The sequence below is a fragment of the Perissodus microlepis genome, chromosome 5 (genome assembly GCF_051167445.1).
Source record: "Perissodus microlepis isolate ML-2025 ecotype Zambia chromosome 5, ASM5116744v1, whole genome shotgun sequence".
In the NCBI taxonomy this organism is placed as follows: domain Eukaryota; kingdom Metazoa; phylum Chordata; class Actinopteri; order Cichliformes; family Cichlidae; genus Perissodus; species Perissodus microlepis.
In genome coordinates, this window is record NC_140465.1 from 32,637,963 (window position 1) to 32,656,878 (window position 18,916).

Below are 18,916 nucleotides of genomic sequence, written 5' to 3' on the forward strand. Positions count from 1 at the left end.
CTACCCTTCCAGCTTTCTAATGCAAACTTTTCCCTTTTTTTAAAATGCAAAAACCTGAATATTGTTAAGGTCAAACGTTAACAAGGGTACCAAGCAGGTTAAGGCGGGGTGTAAAACATTAGGCCTGCATGGCATGAAACATGTGCAAAGGGGAATTATTCATAATAATAATAATAATAATAATAATAATAATAATAATAATAATAATAATAATAGAAGAAGAATTGAAGTTTCTTGTCTGCCAATAGGGTTTTTCATTTTGAGATTATAAAAATAATAATAAGTAAACAAATACATAATAACTTGAAATTTTAAAGTTGATTGATTAATCAAGTCCAGTTTCCTGCATCACAACGTCACGTTCTGCTTTACAGTGCATCACCACCATACTGGAAGTGCCAAGTGAGTTGAAGTCTGTCACAGATGATGGCAAAGTGAGGCAGAGGGGAGGAGGACTGATGACACGGAGCTGGCACAGCGAGCGAGTCGTACATTGTACTTTGTGGTGAAGGAAGGGAAGCGTGCGTCTCCTCTCCATCACATTTCACTTTTTCAAACAGTGACGGGGAATCAAAGAAGGCAGGATGTAGAATCCGTCAGACACAGACCGTTTCTTCAGAGTCTTGCGGTTAATTCTGCTGCTTTCAGTCGCGTTTTTTTCGCTCTGCTCGGTGCGGGAGTCTGCCGATCGACCGAGGTGAAGAAGAGAGGTGTTGCTCGCTGCCTCAGCTCGCTGGATGGATCCGAGCTCATCCTTTCTCACTTACAACTGAGGACTCGGTTTGGAAGAGTTGGGATTTTGTTCCCTCCTCCACTCCATCTCCTTTTCTGTGAGTATTCCTGTTTTCACCGACCCTTTTATTCAGTTCTTATCTTTGGAAGGGCTGATATATTTAGAAATGTGCATTTATCAGGTGAATATATGCGTTTGTTGGGGAAGTTGTGCGATTCGTGCGCTGGAGGCGAAAAGCGGTGTTTCTAAGGCGTGAACGTTACAGAATCACTTTTTGTCACGTTTTGAGTATAACATGCACGGACACAAGATGTTCGCTTATACTCGACCAGGTAATACAAGTCAGTAAAGAAACATCATCAGGTCATTGTGTAATTTATGTACTTTAAAATTCTAACAGGGAAAACCGCGTAACGTTATCAGCGCATGGAGAACTCTGAAGTAGATTTCCTCCTTATTTAGATTCAACAGGTTTGGCTGTCACTGTTTTTCACCGTAGGATAGTTAATAAAGCTGCTCAGAACAGAAGCCTTATAGTTGTTTCTTAATGTCGCTGATGCTGGTTAAATTGTACATCTAATTGTTCCTTTTCGACATAGGCTTGGACACAAAAGGCGAGTCATTTGATTCACATGCATACCAATTAATTGTGGTCTAAGTCGAACTCGTGCACATTTTATTTTTTTCATAGAAATCAGATTTTACATTTCACACAAACTTTTACATCCACCTTTAGCTGTTCTTTCCATTTTTAGCAGCTCAGGTGGCATTTTGTATAGATGACACTTTCAGATATTTAAACAAGAGACTGCTGAAAGTGAAAGGAGATTTAACAGAGAGAAAAAATGTTTTGAAACTCATAGTAAAATAAGCATGATGGTACACATCACCTTGATGGTCAGCACTGGTCATTTGGTTGAAGACTGAATGTGTTGCTGTTAATTATCCACGTTCCCTTTTTTGTGTTTTCTTCTTCAGATGCCAGATCATTTTCAGGACAGTTAAGTCTGAAGGTGTGGAAGACTTTGCTTCACAATGGCAACAGGAGTAGCAGCGTGGCTCCCCTTTGCCAGGGCTGCAGCAATTGGCTGGATGCCTGTGGCCAACTGCCCCATGCCAATAGCGCCAAGAGACAACAGCAAGAAACAAGATGAACTTATCATCCTCAATGTCAGCGGCCGTCGTTTTCAGACCTGGAGAACAACATTGGACCGCTACCCAGACACCCTACTGGGCAGTTCTGAGAAAGATTTCTTTTACAACGAGGAAACCAAGGAGTACTTTTTCGACCGGGACCCTGACGCCTTCAGAAGCATTCTCAACTTTTACCGAACGGGAAAGCTCCATTATCCTCGTCACGAGTGCATCTCGGCCTATGATGAGGAGCTGACTTTCTTTGGCATCATACCTGAGATCATCGGTGACTGCTGCTATGAAGAATACAAGGACAGAAAGAGGGAGAACTTAGAGCGGCTGCAGGATGATCAGGAAGAGAATATGGACCTGAAGATGCCCAACATGAACTTCAGAGAGACCATGTGGCGCGCCTTCGAAAACCCCCACACCTCCACCATGGCCCTGGTCTTTTACTATGTCACTGGGTTCTTCATTGCTGTCTCGGTCATTACGAATGTGGTGGAGACCGTGCCCTGTGGTGCTACTGCCAATCAGAAAGACATGCCATGTGGCGAACGCTACACTGTTGCGTTCTTCTGCATGGACACCGCCTGTGTTATGATTTTCACCGTGGAGTATCTGTTGCGCTTGTTTGCCGCACCTAGTCGTTACCGCTTCATGCGCTCTGTGATGAGCATCATCGACGTGGTGGCTATCTTGCCATATTATATTGGTCTAGTGATGACCAACAACGAGGATGTCAGCGGCGCCTTCGTGACACTGCGTGTGTTTCGAGTGTTTCGTATCTTCAAGTTCTCCCGCCACTCGCAAGGCCTGCGGATCCTGGGTTATACGCTCAAGAGCTGCGCTTCGGAGCTGGGCTTCCTCCTCTTCTCACTCACCATGGCCATCATCATCTTTGCCACGGTCATGTTTTATGCAGAGAAGGGCTCCAGCTCCAGCAAGTTCACCAGCATCCCAGCTTCATTCTGGTACACTATTGTCACCATGACGACGCTGGGGTGAGTAATAGACACATGCAACCCCCACACACGCACACTGACACAGGTAAATGCATTCACACACAGTTACACGTTGTGGTATATGTGTATTTTGTTTGTGGAATTATAACAGAGTTGCTTATGATTTTAATAAACTGAATAATTTATGAAAACCACTTTGAATTTCAAATGAGCATTAAGACAGCCTTCCCCCATACTTCAGTACGCCACAGCTTATTTGAAACTGCCAGTGTGATTAATGGTGGGGAGTGTAGCATTTATCTATCAGCACAAACATTCATGGCGTTTTGTTTGCCTTAGTTAGAGCTCTCCAAATAAGAAGACACTGTTTGAATACATGCAATACACAAGTAGATGCTCAGATAATAGATTTGTATTTGTGCAAGGGATGTGCAGCTCATGCAGAGCCACATCTTGTAGTTTCTTTTTTGATCAGTGTAAATTCATGGAAAAAAAGTTTCCATATGTCATTAGGTTGCCACAACCAAAACATTTGAACATTTTTACTAATATTGAAACAAACAGTTCTATTCATAACCCTCCAATTAACTAACAACTCTTTTCCACCTCCACACTCTTATGGCATGACTTCTAATCATCTTTGAATAAATAGTAAGTTTGATTGTTTTCAGAGGACAAACAATAGCTTTTCTACAGTTTTTTCAACAAATTTTCCTTTTGCTAATTGGGGCTAAACCAGGAGCTCCGTATGCATAGCTAAAGCTTCAGTTAAAAAATGCTTTGCGAGCGTGAAATAATTTAACTGCATTATAAAGTGAGATTTTCTTCTGTACGCCTGGAGGCAAAGCGTCCCATGAGGCATCCTCTGTCACCTTTATTATGATTCCACTCTGCTCTTAATCTTTCTTTCGAGCTCGCTGAGATTCTGTGCCATGAATGGCAAGGTGAACTTAAAAGTGTTCCCGAAGTTTGGTCGAGTGTACTACTCTATTAAAGAAGCAGAATTGAAGAATAATTACGAGTTCCTAAAAATGCATTCTTCCCTCAGGCTCTCTTTGTAGATAATGCTAAGTATGTAAATGGAAAATGTGCTTTTGGAAAGAAATGACATGACACAAAATTATTTTAATGGTTTTTGTGACTCACATGAGTAATGTAAATGTATTTTTGAATATAAATCGCTTTCAAGTGAGCAGGAAACGCGTTAAAGGAAATGCCTATCGTTTTAAGTCTGTCTAAAAGGAATACCTACATTTTATATGTATTGAAAACATTTTTGGCCTCTGTCATTTTTCATTCTCTCCACAGCAACTGTGAAAAGATTCCCACCTCATGTGATTTCAGTGAAAGCAATGCAGGACTAAACTTCAGGATAAAAAGACAAAGTTTATATGAGTCTTTGAGAATTTAATAAATTGTGAAAAATGGACTTAAGATAATAATATTCATAATAACTGGTGGTAACCAGTTATTATGAATATTTTTGAAACTTCTATGAGTTGGATTTTTTTAGAGAAACATTGAAAGATGCTATTACTATACTAGAACTAATGGGTTGGATTTTACATTGTTTGATTTATGTGACCACAAAGATATGTATTTTCTAATTATCAACAAGTGAGAATCGAGAACTTTTTGAACGTTTATTAAAAATACATATGTACTCTACATTTCATTAATTATTTCAGCTCTTTTACAATATTTGATCAACTTAAAAAATAAGGAAAAACTCTAAAAAAATGCCTTACTCACTGAAATTTTACCAATTCTTTAACCAATTATTACAATAATGTCTGTAAATGTAGTGAATTGATAATTTTATATAATGACCACAAGGATAGACATTTTTCTTTCATCATTTGATAAATATGGTTATGTTGTACAGCCCCCGATTGCTGGGGGGTAGCCTGCTAGCCTTAATAAACTTTTATTTATACATATTTATAAACCTAATAAATAGACATTGAGAATTGTATTTACAACATTAAATTACTTTAACCTACACTGATCTTTATTCCTATCAAGGAATAAAGCTAATAGGTGCTATGAACTACGAATTCCCCTTTTAATTTTTCTGTATTGATTAAGAACAGGAGGCCTCACATGTGAGAGTGACACTGTCACAAGGTGTCACTGGTTGTCTGCTGTAATGATCTGATTAGATTAGACAAGAAATTATGAAATCCGACAATTCTGATATTCTCATTCTCTAAAACAAGCGTTAAGCAGAAAATCTTGTGTAACATCCTATTGCAGACCAGTCAGCTTACCATTTGTTACTGAGTTGGCCATCCTCATAGAGAAATGCAGCCTTGCTGAGATCTTCTTTGAAATGAAGTCTACATTTCCATAACATTTCTTTTTAAACTGACCAGATGTTCTATGCTGTTCATGTGTCTGACTTGCTGCCCAGCTCATCAGCTCTGTGCAGGTTGCCGTTGCTTCCATCAGTGTACTTTTAGCAGAGCTACTTGTGGGGAGCTTCTGAAATGCAAAGTGGCATATTTGGAGGAATCACAAGCATTAGCTTGACTGACCATGACCTGTTCCTACATCCCAGCGAGACGAAGGCACAAGGTTAGATGAGTTCAAGACGGTAAAGACACGGACGGATAGCCTGTTCCTCCCACCAATGAAAATAATTGATTGATGTTGAAACCTCATTGATGTAGCACTGACTATTCAATCACTGAGAATTTCCTTTTTGTTTCACTACAGGAAATCATCTCTAATTCAAAGCAAAGTAACTAACTTTGCACTTTAACCATTTGTTTTATTTATCTATTTGACTACAAAAGCCATATCTTAGCTTTAGTTAGGACTTTGAATTGTCCCGTTTGGTGAAAGTGATATTGTTTGTGCAGATATTAGTGCTGCTGGATGAACCAAAGAATGGCTTTAATTAGAGCTGGGCGATAGAACGATAACGATATGTATTGCGAAATAACTTTTTCTCGATAGAAAAATTAAACTATTGCGATAGGCCTCACTGCTCTTGTCCTCTTAAAAAAAAAGAAGAACAGCCAATCCAAATTAAGTAGCGCAGAGCTGAACCAATCACAGCCGCCGCGTCACGTCACGTGACTTGTTACGTACAGCACAAGTGCCAAGCCGCACATGTGTATTTGTTTGGGAAGCAGCCAGCCACCGTGCCGCCCGGGTAATGGAAATGAGTGTGCCGACTAGAGAAAAATCAACCGAGAGCGTTACCGAAGAGAAAACAGATGATGATGATTCCAATGCCGGAGAGATTGTTGAACGGAAGAGCCATAGAAGTTCCGTAGTGTGAAGGTATTTCGGCTATTTCAAGTCTGACAAAAACAGAGTAGCGCGCACTGTAAATTGTGCCAAAAGCAAGTCTGGAAATACAATAAACCGCTGCATGCTCAATCTCTGACTGGAAGCGCTAATTCGTCATTCGGCTTTTGTCAGACTAAAGTAACTGTTAAAACTGTTTGAAAAGCTAAGCTATACAACAAGGAGAGATCGAGAATTTCCTTTTAGTTCTCAGTTTATTTGATATTGACAAAAGTTAGTCAATTTTTTCTGTTCTTCTGTAAAACAAACTAAGATTTATTTTTAGAATTAATATTTTGTTTTTAAGTGGAATTGACAATTTAGTAGTCTGTTTTGTTTGTTCTATTTTGAAACTTAAACGCTTTAGCGGCTGCCTTTTGTGTAGTTTGCAATATTTGCCTTTATTTATCTGAAAAAGTCTCATGTTCCTTAAGTACATCTACCCTGTTGAACTTATTATGGGAAATAAATATTTAAATCAAAACAAGCTGCTGATTATTTCACATTTTACTTGTGAGCAACGGCACATTTAAATCTTACAAATATAGTTATTTGGCTTATATCGTGATATATATCGTTATCGCCTGAAATGAAAAAAACATATCGTGATATGAAAAAATCTTATATCGCCCAGCTCTAGCTTTAATTTATATGTGGAAGTTTTCTTTTACACATAGAGTTTAAAACCTAATAGAAAAATGGCTTTTTACCGTCTATCAGGATTTATATTGTCTAGAAACAACAAATATTTATGTTTAGTGACATAATAATTTTTATTTTCACATTTCATTTTGTTTATCATTGAGTCATTGAGAAAACCATAAATACTGGATTGGACAGCATGTGTGGGAGTTGTCATGCTGCACCAGATTACTACAGATAACTACACTGCAAATGTCACGAGCTTCTGCCTTTTTCCTAAACTAAAATGAAATAAAGTATGGTTAGATTCCTGGTCAGGAGTCAAATGACATGTTTTGCTAGTCGACCTAAAACTTCCTGAACTAGACATTTCCCAGCTTGACTTGTGGCAAACAGCCTTTTTTCTGTTTTGTTGTATATACAGCATTGTGTGAAAGACAAGCATGGACCATAATAGTCCTGTTAGTCTCTGTGCTGTGTAAAGCCAGACAGGCTGCCTGACCTTACCTGTGCAATATTTGTGTGGTTTGCTGTGTGTGGTACAAGTGCTTTCTTTTGTATCACACATACTAAAGGATACAAATGCCAAGGTGAAAGCATTATGTAAATTGTAAACCTGAACAATGTGTTTTCACAAAGACCCATTATGTGTGATGCACAATGGGCAGTGACACTGAGAGTCTATCTACAGCTCTGACAAAGTGATCCTCATCACTACCCAAGGACAATTATTTGTAATTGGGAAAACTATCAATTGATGCGCGTTCAAAGCAAACACACACATCATTTTGTAAGTGCTGAATTCAAGGGCTGAAATTCAATACCTATTACAAAAACTAACATTGGATACTGTTGGAAATAATTCTGCAGCAAATCGAATGTATGAAGTCAGGGTATAGATTAGGGTTGTGCGATATGACCAAAATCTCATATCCCGATATAAGAATTCTATCGTCCCGATAACGATATAAATCACACAAATGTAACATTTTCTGTAAATTCTGTGAATCTCGGGCAGCTCGTCTTGCGGGAAGTGTTTCCAGCTGCGCGTCATGTAGCTGGAGTCGAGTGTTTTAACCGATGCATGAAACGATACATTTTTAGACATAAGTTGTAACGGCCGCCGTTTTCTTTGTGGGTATTTATTACACGGCGTGCTGCGGGGAACAGCCTGTTCTAACGTTTGAGTCTAAGGTTTATTTTTTAGCACCTGGCGGCTCTTTTTTTTAAATTCTCATCCGTAAATAATCTGCTCTTTCACGTGATTCAGTTTATTTTGAAAAGTCTCAACAGGATCTTGAGCTTTATTGTGAAAGGTTTATGTGGAACATAAACAAGCGGACACGCGATGCCAGTGTTGCCAACTTAGCGACTTTGTCGCTATATTTAGCGAGTTTTCAGACCCCCTTAGCGACTTTTTTTCTAAAAAGCGACTAGCGACAAATCTGGCGACTTTTTCTGGTGTTATTGGAGACTTATTTATGACGACTTTTTGACGTGAAAGCGCGTATCGCTCTTACTCTCAACAAGCAGCGGGTGCTGCCGTGGGCACCTCGCCCATGCCAAAGCGCTCACCGGCGGAGGATAGTCCTCCCCCAGCTGCTATCAGGGCAGAAGATGTTCACACCTGTGCGTCCGAACTGCAAATGAATCGCGCATGAGCGAAGCCGCTGCTCCCGCACTGACTGTAACGCAGTCAGTTCTTCTTTTTCTGTTATGCTGTTTTGTGGATCAGGTTTAAAACTACTTATAAACACACACACACACACACACACACACACACACACACACACAAAGTAACTCCACCAGAGTGCCTATTTCAGGTCACTTTTGCCGGTCCAAGCCCGGATAAAGGAGCAGGGTTGGAATTGTGACATTAAAAAAAACAATAATTGCTAAAATAAATTTAATTCGTAGTTCTAAATAAACTCTAAATGCATTTAGGACGTTTTTTACTCACTTTATGTCTCTTGCACGATGTTATTTCTCTCTCCAACAACGTAGGTTACAATTATATTAGCATGACCAATTATGCAAATTAGGCGATGACGTCATTTAGCGACTTTTAGGACAGCCAATAGCGATTTTCCTTACTGAGGAGTTGGCAACACTGCGCGATGCTGTTACCGTCGTTGTTGCTAACCACAACGCATAAAAACAGGCACTTGTCCGTCTGTAGTGTGGTTATATTAAATATAAGAGAAAGAGAGAACTTTAAGAAATTAATATAGCCACTACAGTGACCATCAAAACGATGAAAAAATATTGCCGTAAACAGTTTATTTTGCGACACCACGAAACAAACAATAGCGTAAAATAAAACAATAGATGTTTTTATATCATCCGATATATATTGTTATATCGAACAGCCCTAAAGTCAGGGTATAGATCAGTATAAAGATAAACTATACCATACAGTTCATACAATAGTTTATACCATAGGGTTTTGTATAATTACCTGAAAAAGATCTGTTCAGTATTATTGACTCTGTAAGTAAAAGATTAATTTTAATCTGAGTCATTGTCCCCTGTGCTTTTAGGCAAAGTAACACTGAGATCCGTTGCAATATTGTAAAATATATTCTATTGTGTAATTTACTGTATATTGTATATATTTATAGTGTATAATATTGTATAGTAAATCTTAAAATAATATAAGAGTTGTATTCAGCTTGAGTAATATCATAATCACTTCACCATTTCCCCTATGTTGAGGTGGGCTGCACGTGTGCAATAGTACACATCATAAAGTAGACATAAATCAGAATAGATTCACAAACTCATCAAGGTAATTTTGGGCTTTTTAATTATTTCTTTGAAATGTTCTTTTTTGAGGGTGGAATGATTATACAGCATATATCTTTAATGACTTTAAACAACTAGAATTTGGCTTTATTTTGTATTTTCTGTAATCCACACAGGGTCAAATACGTATAGGATCAAATATACACATACAATCATTTAAACTTTTAATAAGTGGAGCTGAATGTTCTAAAGTGTCTTTTAATTTGCCAAGGCCAAGGCCTGTTAGCTTCTCGTTAGTGGTCTTGGTTGACTACAACTAGCAATTTCTCTTTATCTGAATAAAAGCGATTTGTTTGACTGCACACACTGGACTGACCAATTTCAATTTCATTCAGTTTAGTTTTATATAGTGCCAGATCACAAGACGTCAAGGCACTTAATATTTTAATGACCCAACAATAACAGTAACACTCAGAACGATGGGACATTCCATGGAATTCATTGAGGCCCTAAGAAGGAGAACTATATATCTACACAAGTTGGGAGAAGGTTGCTTGAAGCCGTTTCTATGCAACTGCAGATTTGAGGATCATCTGTACAAACAGTTGCATGTAAGTATAGTTTATCGCCACCCAAATGGTCACCCTCACATGAGAGGAAATTGGTTAGGATGTTCAGCAACAACTCAGGATCTACCAAGTCTTCCATGAACTGCAAACTGCTTGAATACCAGCATTACTGTCCACAATGAAACAAGTTTTGAATTGCCGTGGAATGAGAGGGTCCCAACAAAGGAAGATTCTGCTCCAAATTGACACATTTAAGCTTGACTGAAATTTGCTGCCGCCCATATGGACAATCCGATTGCCTTACAATAGGTATGTTTGGAAGTGTAAAGGTGAGGCTTTAAACCTAAGAACTCTGTACCAACTCTCAAGTATGGTGCGGTTAAGGCCATGCTCATGATAAAACAAGCTAAGGTTTTGGACTGGCTTTCCCAAAGCCCCAACCTCATTCTTTGCAACACACTATCAAACTTAAATAAACTTTACTGATTCATCAAGTCAAATATCCAGTCAGAATTATGCCCAAAGGCTTGCTGGCTACTAAAATCGTCTGATCTGACCTGCACCTTGCGAATGAACATTTAACCGTATATTACTGGGTGTATGTATATATCAGAGACTGTATGTATACTTGTGTGGATTACAGAAAATTCGAAATAAATTCAAACTTGTGCATCCAATTATTATTTGTTAGAGTCATTGAAAATGTATGCTGTACAGCTAATCCACCCTGAAAAAAGAACAGTTTAAAGAAATTATAAAAAAGTGCCAAATAACCTTTACATTTAACCGTATATAAATAACCATACATATAAGGTCATGATGTAAACTTCTAACAAAAACTCTATATTTAAAAGGGGAACCAAAAAACAAGCAAAGACACAGTAGAGTACACCCTTTGTTTTTACAGCTTACACCCACACCTATAAAATCAAAGGAAGTCAGGTGAAAGTAGTTCAAATGTTTCTGCCTGTACATCACCCACCCCCACTCTCTAAAGCTTCTTATATTTCAATTAGTATGGGTAAATATGTACATATGAGTACAACTGCAACTGAACAAACTCACCAGCCTTTCATGAGGCGCAGTGTTCCCTCCTGCCTGTCGCCTGTCAGTCTGTTCACCTACTGAAGGAACATATGCTCAGGTGATGAGGTCACCAATATCCCATCTGTCAATGCATATAAAAAGCTCTGGAGAAGAAAATCTTTTATCTAACACTGTTTTTTATTCCCTTGAGTTCTGTTTGAACTGGTCTGTTTGATTTCTGAGAAAATCTATCTGCACTCGTTTATGTTTGCTTGTCTGTGTTTTATTATTTATATGTTATAAATGCTATAAAAACCATTTACAGTGTTTGTTTTCAAATCAGTTTAAGTTTGTATTTCCATTTTTTATTTATCAAAAAAAATGCTTTTAGCAGATATTGATATGAAAAAGTTTCTATTGCACAATATACAACTTGCTGTAAGTTTATTTTTATTTTTATCTTTAGGTAATGTAGGTAATGTTTTTTGAGGGGAGGGGGGGTTGTATCATGTGTGGACATAAGGAAAATCAATTGCCCATTGGGGACAATAAAGTTACCATTGAACTTGCAAGCAAACACCCATCTGCACTAGCTAAAAACACACTTTATACCATATAAAAAAAAAAACATTCAGTCTAAACCCTCTGATAGAATTTCAGCTTTAGCCTAAATACAACCTAAAGCTGCATATTTTCTCAAAGTTGTAACAAAGGGGATCTGAATATTCTCCCTAGATTGAAACAGCTTCAAAACCACTGAAATTCTACACTTGTCTTTTATTAGATCTATTCCGACATCTTTCAACAACCACATTGTCACGTTAGAAATACACAACCTTTTGAGTATCACAGCTCATGCCCAGCTTCAACACGGTGATTCTAATGATGAATACACTTATTCAGTGAAGTACCCTTATAGTTCAGCATAAGGTGAAATGGTTACTGCATTCAATTTGGTTAGCGATCATATTTCTGTGAGACTGCTACAAAGTCCAGAAACACAATATACAAAACAACAAGCACCTTTACAAAAATATTGGATGTGGGCTATTATGTTATGGGTTGGAATTTTTAAAAAAGCCATTAAGATTTGCATAAAAAAATACTCAGTTACCAATTTCTTTTGTCTTTGATGTTGATAGCCAATAATTGAGTCTGTCAATTATTTATCAGCTGCATTTAAATTATAACCCCAAAGAGCACATATGCACATTCAGATTTTGATTCATTTACACGGATAAATAGTTATTGCCTTTGATCTTGTCGGGTTTATGACCTGCCTCCCTGCGCCCTCTCCACGTCTTCATGAGCCCAGACAGCACAACACAGCAGTTCTGGGTAATGGGCTGGAGCTGAGGGAGATGAGGGGGGAAAGGGACTGACTGGCTGTATAATCAGCCACTTTCACTGTCCAGGAACAGGGGTGTTAAATCAACCTCAGGTGGCTGATAAAAGAATCTGGATTGAATCTCAGCAAGGTCTGCTCCCTGCGGCTGCCTGCCGACGCTGGCGCTGTCGGATACGCGGGCACCGGCATCAGTGGGACAGGATCCGAAAGATTGATGAGGAAGGAGAAATCCCTCTCTCCCGCTCTCTTTCTCCCTCCCACTGTCTTTTTCTCCCCCATCCTCCCCTCATCCCCCATGAGTCTCCCAGGGGAACAGCTATTTTGAGAGCACATGCACTGTGTGTGAAAGGGAGTTAGCAGTTTCAACTATAATCTGATACATGATCCAGACACAATGCATGAAAGCAGTCATTTTTACCTGCGTGACAGGTGCACTGAAAGCAAAGGTTCACTGGTGAGGTATCATCTCTCCCAAGTCTCCCACACCTCTAAAAACATTATTAACCCAATAATGAGAGAAATATTAATGAGGTGTGCATTGAAATCTGACTCTGGTGTTATAATTAGAGTGATTCTCCCAGTTGTAGAGTCCTGGTCCTGGACGGAGGCTTGTTCTGTAGCAGAAAGTGAGAGAAAATGTTGTTATGCATGTAGGTCATGTTCCCATCTCTGCCTTAATCAGTGGCTATATATAATCTGCTTCTTTCTTCAGAGAGACTTTAAGCTCGCTTCCCTCTGTGTTCTCTGCTCAACATCTCTATTAGATAAAGTAGACTGGGCCTAGGGGCCAAAGGCAGGACTAGAGAGGTCAGATGAGTTGTGCTTCCTGTTCAAAAGCGCTCTTTGTTCTAGTATTGGGAAAAATGAATAGGGTGAGAAAGACAAACAAAACTCGCCAAAGTCACTCCTGTCATAGACGTTGCTTCAGTGTTTTATTTTTAATACAGTGCTCAAATTCCTAAACCACACAACCATAAACATGCAGACCTGAAGAGGAAACTAATCATTATTTTCATCATCGATCAAGATAGGGATTAATTTTTCAGTGTGTCCATTAGGCTCAAATTACACTGTAGAACCATGAAGGATTGCCTAATGTAAATTTATTTGCCCGTGAAGGTGGGAATTAATTTTTTTTCCACTGGTTACCGTCAGTCCAGCATTTGACGATGGCTGATATATAAGTGAAGGTGCGTGTGAAACTTTTCAGGAAGGTTCTGCAAACACATTACTTAAATTGGGTTATTTGAGTTCAAACCCAGATAAAACTGACTCAAGTGAAAGCAAATGAACAAATGTATGCTTATAAGGGCCAACCTGTAAGGTGTGGTGGGGTTGGTGAAAAATTTGCAATGGCAGGCTCCAGAATAACTTTTTATCTCAGAAAGGAACCGGGTCTCCAAGGCACTGCATTGGCAAGTCACACTTGAACAGCAGAACACAAACAACATAACCAGCGTCAACTCATTAAAAAAGCAAGAAGGTACCACCGTGTGGTTTTCATCCAACAGTGACAAAATACCTCTTAAACTAGTGTGTCAATTGGAAACTGGGCAGTTTTGTGAAAGACAAATATTAATACAATAATAATATGCATAATGTGGCCTCAATCCAACTAGCACTTCCACTTAGCACATGCCTTTAATTGTGTTTTAAAGGTTAATTATTGATACTGAAATACATTTTCAAGGAGGGAGACCACTTAATCAGTAAAATTAAAACAGCAAAATTCAACCAAAAAACAAATAAACAGCAACAGACTTGATAACTGATATGTGTATATCATATATTGCTCCAATGCTCCTCTCTGCAAATATTTGCCTTAAGTGTAAAGCTCAGCATGTGTGTTTGCAATCCATGAAAACTGGGATTCGTTTTTTATGCAATAACAACACATGGCTCAGGTGACAAACCATGTTGTAATAATGACTTCTCAAGGTTCTGTCCCAAGATACCAATCTCTGCACTGCTAGATTTCCTTTTCCAATAGTCAAGTCTGGTTTCTTTGACCTTCACCATGGGGTACCTATTCTAACCAATCATCCTCATCCCCTAGTCATAATACCATAGTTTCCTGATCTCATACCAGCTGTTTTCTTACGTAAACCAAACAACAGCATAACTATGGCAGGTTCACATCAATACACCTGCAGGTTTATATTTGCAAAATGTGCAAAATACATTCAGTGATTTATTTAGTAGTCTTAGGAGGCACTGACAAAATTATTCACACGTCCCCAAAAAGAGCTCAGATCACACAGTGTTTGTCTTTTTGAATGTTATTATTAATAATATTTCAGCATAGGATCACATAAACATTTTTGTTGTTTTGAGCATTTCCAAAACTCTTATTCTTTGTGCACCCTATGAATATTTCACAAAATCTAAATAGGTTTAATTGCTCAACTTCACCACGGATCCCAAGGGTAACGTTAAATTATAATGAGTAAGTCTGTAGCACTAAGTTTTTAATGATAAAGAAAGCAATAAAAAAAGCAACAATCTTAGACCTGATTTTAACTCTTAAATCCTTTCTTAGTTCAACACTCAGTTATGTGTAAAGGGATTAATTAACACTGGGAAGAACAAAGCCTCTCATGTTGGGACTGAATTAACAGTCTGTAAAAGAAGCTGAGTATTATAGTTTTTTAAAGACTGCATGTAATATCTGAAGGATTCTTAGTTTTTCCATGGAAACGTGATTATGACTGTGCAAGAAAATGGGATGCGAATTTGATTTCTAGCCTCTGCTTGTTATGTTAATCTGTCTATTTCCCTAGTACTTGCAAATTGTGTTTGCAGTTAATTATGGATCATTGGTAACAAAAGTGGGGAGCTGGATTGCATTTTAGAAAGCAATAAATGTCAATTAATTGTGGAATGTCATACGTTTGTTAATAATGCAGGATCTCTGTGCCAAGCTGAAACAGAACTGGGAGGCAGTGCTTTCTAGTTTCTAAGTGCGATTATTCCTTCACACAAATCATCTGACGTTGTTACAGATTGTTGTAGTTTTCTATGGCAGTCTGCTTTCAGACAAAATTAATGGGCTATTTTCCTGCCTTGCAGAACCCCTGGGGTCAAAATGAGTGCAGCTAGTAGGAAATTAGAAGTATTCCTGCCTTTATCGGGCCAAGATGCTCTTGGAGCCAATTTCCCAACACAAGGCTCTTTAATAGAAACCTTTCTAATGATAGCTGTGGAATTTAATTTAGCTCCAGTACGGGTTCATTTAACACCTAAACTCATTTAAAAGGAATTAAACTTGCAAAGGATAGTGGTCTCTGGCAAGCTTAACAACCCCTACACTCTCTTGACATTTTTCTCTTTCTCTTACTGGGATTGTAAAATGACCAAAGCTTCGTCCCATATGAAATTCAGATACTAGTTTGATAGCAGGGAACAAGAGAAACTGGCAGGTAACATTGCAAAGGGTTTTTTTTTTTTTTTTTCAAACTATGTTTAGCCAGCAGTGTGCTTACATCATTTCTCTAGTGGAGCAGCAGCACAGCATAGTGTACAAAAAATTGCTTATCCAATTATCAAGTTGTGTTTTTTCTGCATGAATCATGAGGCAATATATGCAGAAGCAGGATTAATAGTCATACTAACAATCCTCATTATTATCTGTGTACAAAACTAGCCTCACTTTTAGGCTAATGCTTTTAAGAAAAATGTTTGCTTATCCTCCTAAGACCTGAACTCTTCCATGGCATGCATTTAAAAATAAGAGCCACATATGAGGATATTCGTTTAAAATTTTGATAGAACAGTGGCAGTATAATGTCCTCGTAAGTGGATATCAGGCCCTTGTAGAGCAAAATTCAGTATTTTGGTCTAAATAACCCTTAAATGTGATGTCCACAGGTCCTAGGAGGTTAAATGCACCAGAAGAAGAGAAGAAGGGTATTCACTTTTTTACTACGATAAAGCAATTATCCTTGGTTGGAAGATGTTACCTTACAATAACCTATTAAAATACCACCTTAAAGGTAAATCTAACATAAAGTAAGTTCTCACAAGAGCTTTTCTAAATACAAATGATATAAACAATGGTGTATGAAATGCCATAGCTAGAGGACATTACATGTCTAGGAGTGAGAAGGCTAACGAGCTTGTCAGAAATATAATGTAATACTAAACCCATTACATTTCTTTTTATTATTGTCAAAGAATTCCACCTACTTCTGCATAACCCAGGTATAAACATCCAGTGACAGGAACACTGGCAGGTAAAGTTATAATCTGGAAATTAAACAGTTGTGGAAAACTGGGAAGCTGTTGCTTACTTGCACATCTTGTAGATGCTGAGAAGCATAGTATACTCCCACTAAAAGGATGTTTTTGGCCTGGAACCCCTGAGATACATTCAGTTTTCTTTTTGTAAAAGGTAATAACTACCTCAGTTTGTTCAAAATGATATTTTTTGTGTTCAGTGCTGGCTAGTGTGTCTTAACAACTGCGGCATTTTATAAAAATAATAATAATAAAGAATTAATACATTTATAGTCACAGTTTTGCAACCTTAAACTGAGTTTTTTGTACCATTTCTCTCCCTCTTAGACATCTAATAGGTTTACATCATCAGTCCACAGGCTCTGTAAAAACTTCTCAGTTATTTTTATTTCAAAAGTCAGTTTTTTTATGACACCACTTGCCTAAAACAAGCAGTTGGGGCATTACTGAACAGTCCTTTATCTATCTTCATAGAAATCCAGCTTGAAAAGGCTGAACTATTCACTCTCGTTCTCTGCTGTCCCTGGACTCCAATTTTTTTTCTTTCATCTTCTTTTCTTTCATCTCTTTTTTCTTTCTGGCCCTGATTTTTTTGTGCTCTGTTGCCAGTAAGGCCTGATTGCTAACAGTTAAGCTGCAGTAATAAACATACTGCAGTCCATTCACTATTAGTTTTTAAGCAGTGAGGGGAAAACGTTCTCTTCATATAGTCTGAATATAGCCATAAAAATGATTATTGATACAGCTGAAAACCTCTTTATACAAAAGCTTATTATAAAGTTCTTTCTTTTCTTTCTAGTCATTGCATTTTGAAAACGCTACATTTTTAGGTTTCAAATTTGTTTCATGACAGATTACTTGTAAAAGTATTTCTGCTGTAAACAAGAGCTGTCAGCAGGCCTCCTTTAACCATGACTTATAGTGCACGCGCTCTCTACCCACTTCCATTCAAGTTGCGTGTTTTGCGTGGAGGTGCCGTCACATTAAGTGTCATAAGTCATAAGTGGGAGTGTGTTACAAAACCCTCCACAGAGAGTCTGCCACAGTGCTTCACTTACAGGCTACATATAAACATGTGCCGTTTGCCACGGAAGACGATCCATGCAAATGTAAAGTGTATGTGACTAACGGTATGTTTACATTTGATAAACTACTAAAACTGTGATATAGACATAAAGACTATAAGCTGCTGTCTTCACCCAAATGTCCAAGACATGCAGTCACAGATGACCACAGTAAAAAAAGAAATTGATTATCAGCCTGAAACCTACCGTGTCCTGGTGACAAGTGTATTTATGACTACCATCATGATCAAAATTTGTATTTGTTACAGACAAACAAACACCGAAGTTCAGTAACATACACCTCTCTGGTTCAGCCAGCGCAGGTCATTCTCCCTCACACTACTCCAGGTTTCCCTCTCAATGACCACTTGAGAACTGAAGTCTCCCAGATGGAACACTTTCCAGTAACCTACCCTGAGACTCCAGTACTCCAGGTACTCTGAGCTGATGTTTGGCCTGTAAGCACACATGATGCTCAGAGTCCATTCCCTGACCTAAATGGACATGGAAGAAACGCTAACATACACGAACCAAAATGGTTGGACAGAAGTACACCCACCCCTCTTTAGCCACGCCTTGACGTAAACCCGACTGCCTGTATCTCTCAACATTAGAAGCTTGGGCCTCCTCCACCAAAGAGATGAGATCCTACCGGTGGTGAGCCCAAAAGTGGGTGAAGCTATTTGGTTGGGGTTAGGCCCTGTTGGGTAACATTGCACCAGGCAACATAACACCTGGGATCACATCTTATACTATGATAAAACAGTAATTAAGAACACAGACAAACCAGGTGGATTATGTGCCAGTCATAGCAAAAATATGGAGGGATTGCTTTTTTAGCGAGCTGCAGGGACACTAGTGGTGTAACCCATGGGAAAAAATTACAGCTGATCTGTCAGTTACAATTATGAGAAAGTTGGAACCAGCTGGATGAAAAATATTTTTCAGTAGAGAAGTTCATACCTCAGGCTGCACGACCTAAGAGGTGCAACAGCCTGAGGTACGGACCATGAGGTATGGCACCTCTAAGGCTTACAGCCTTTCATACTTTTTTCTCTGAATAATCTGGGGAAAAACATTAATTAAATATAATTTTTTAATTTGTTTTAGGTGTGTTTCACAAAGTCAGAATTTGGTTTGTTTAAAAAGTAAAGTTG

The 18,916-nt window shown here is 38.4% G+C and overlaps 1 protein-coding gene across 2 annotated transcripts in view; it reads left to right on the plus strand.

The window, feature by feature from the left end:
* Nucleotides 1-422: 422 nt before the first annotated feature.
* LOC146387665 (A-type voltage-gated potassium channel KCND3-like) overlaps nucleotides 423-18,916 on the plus strand; it is a 91,121-nt gene continuing 72,627 nt past the window's right edge. For both annotated transcript variants that reach the window (XM_084929440.1, XM_084929441.1), the window contains exons 1-2: nucleotides 423-830; nucleotides 1,712-2,871. In XM_084929440.1, coding sequence (XP_084785566.1) covers nucleotides 1,769-2,871 — 1,103 coding nt within the window. In that variant the 5' untranslated portion in view covers nucleotides 423-830; nucleotides 1,712-1,768. The remainder of the gene's footprint in view (nucleotides 831-1,711; nucleotides 2,872-18,916) is intronic.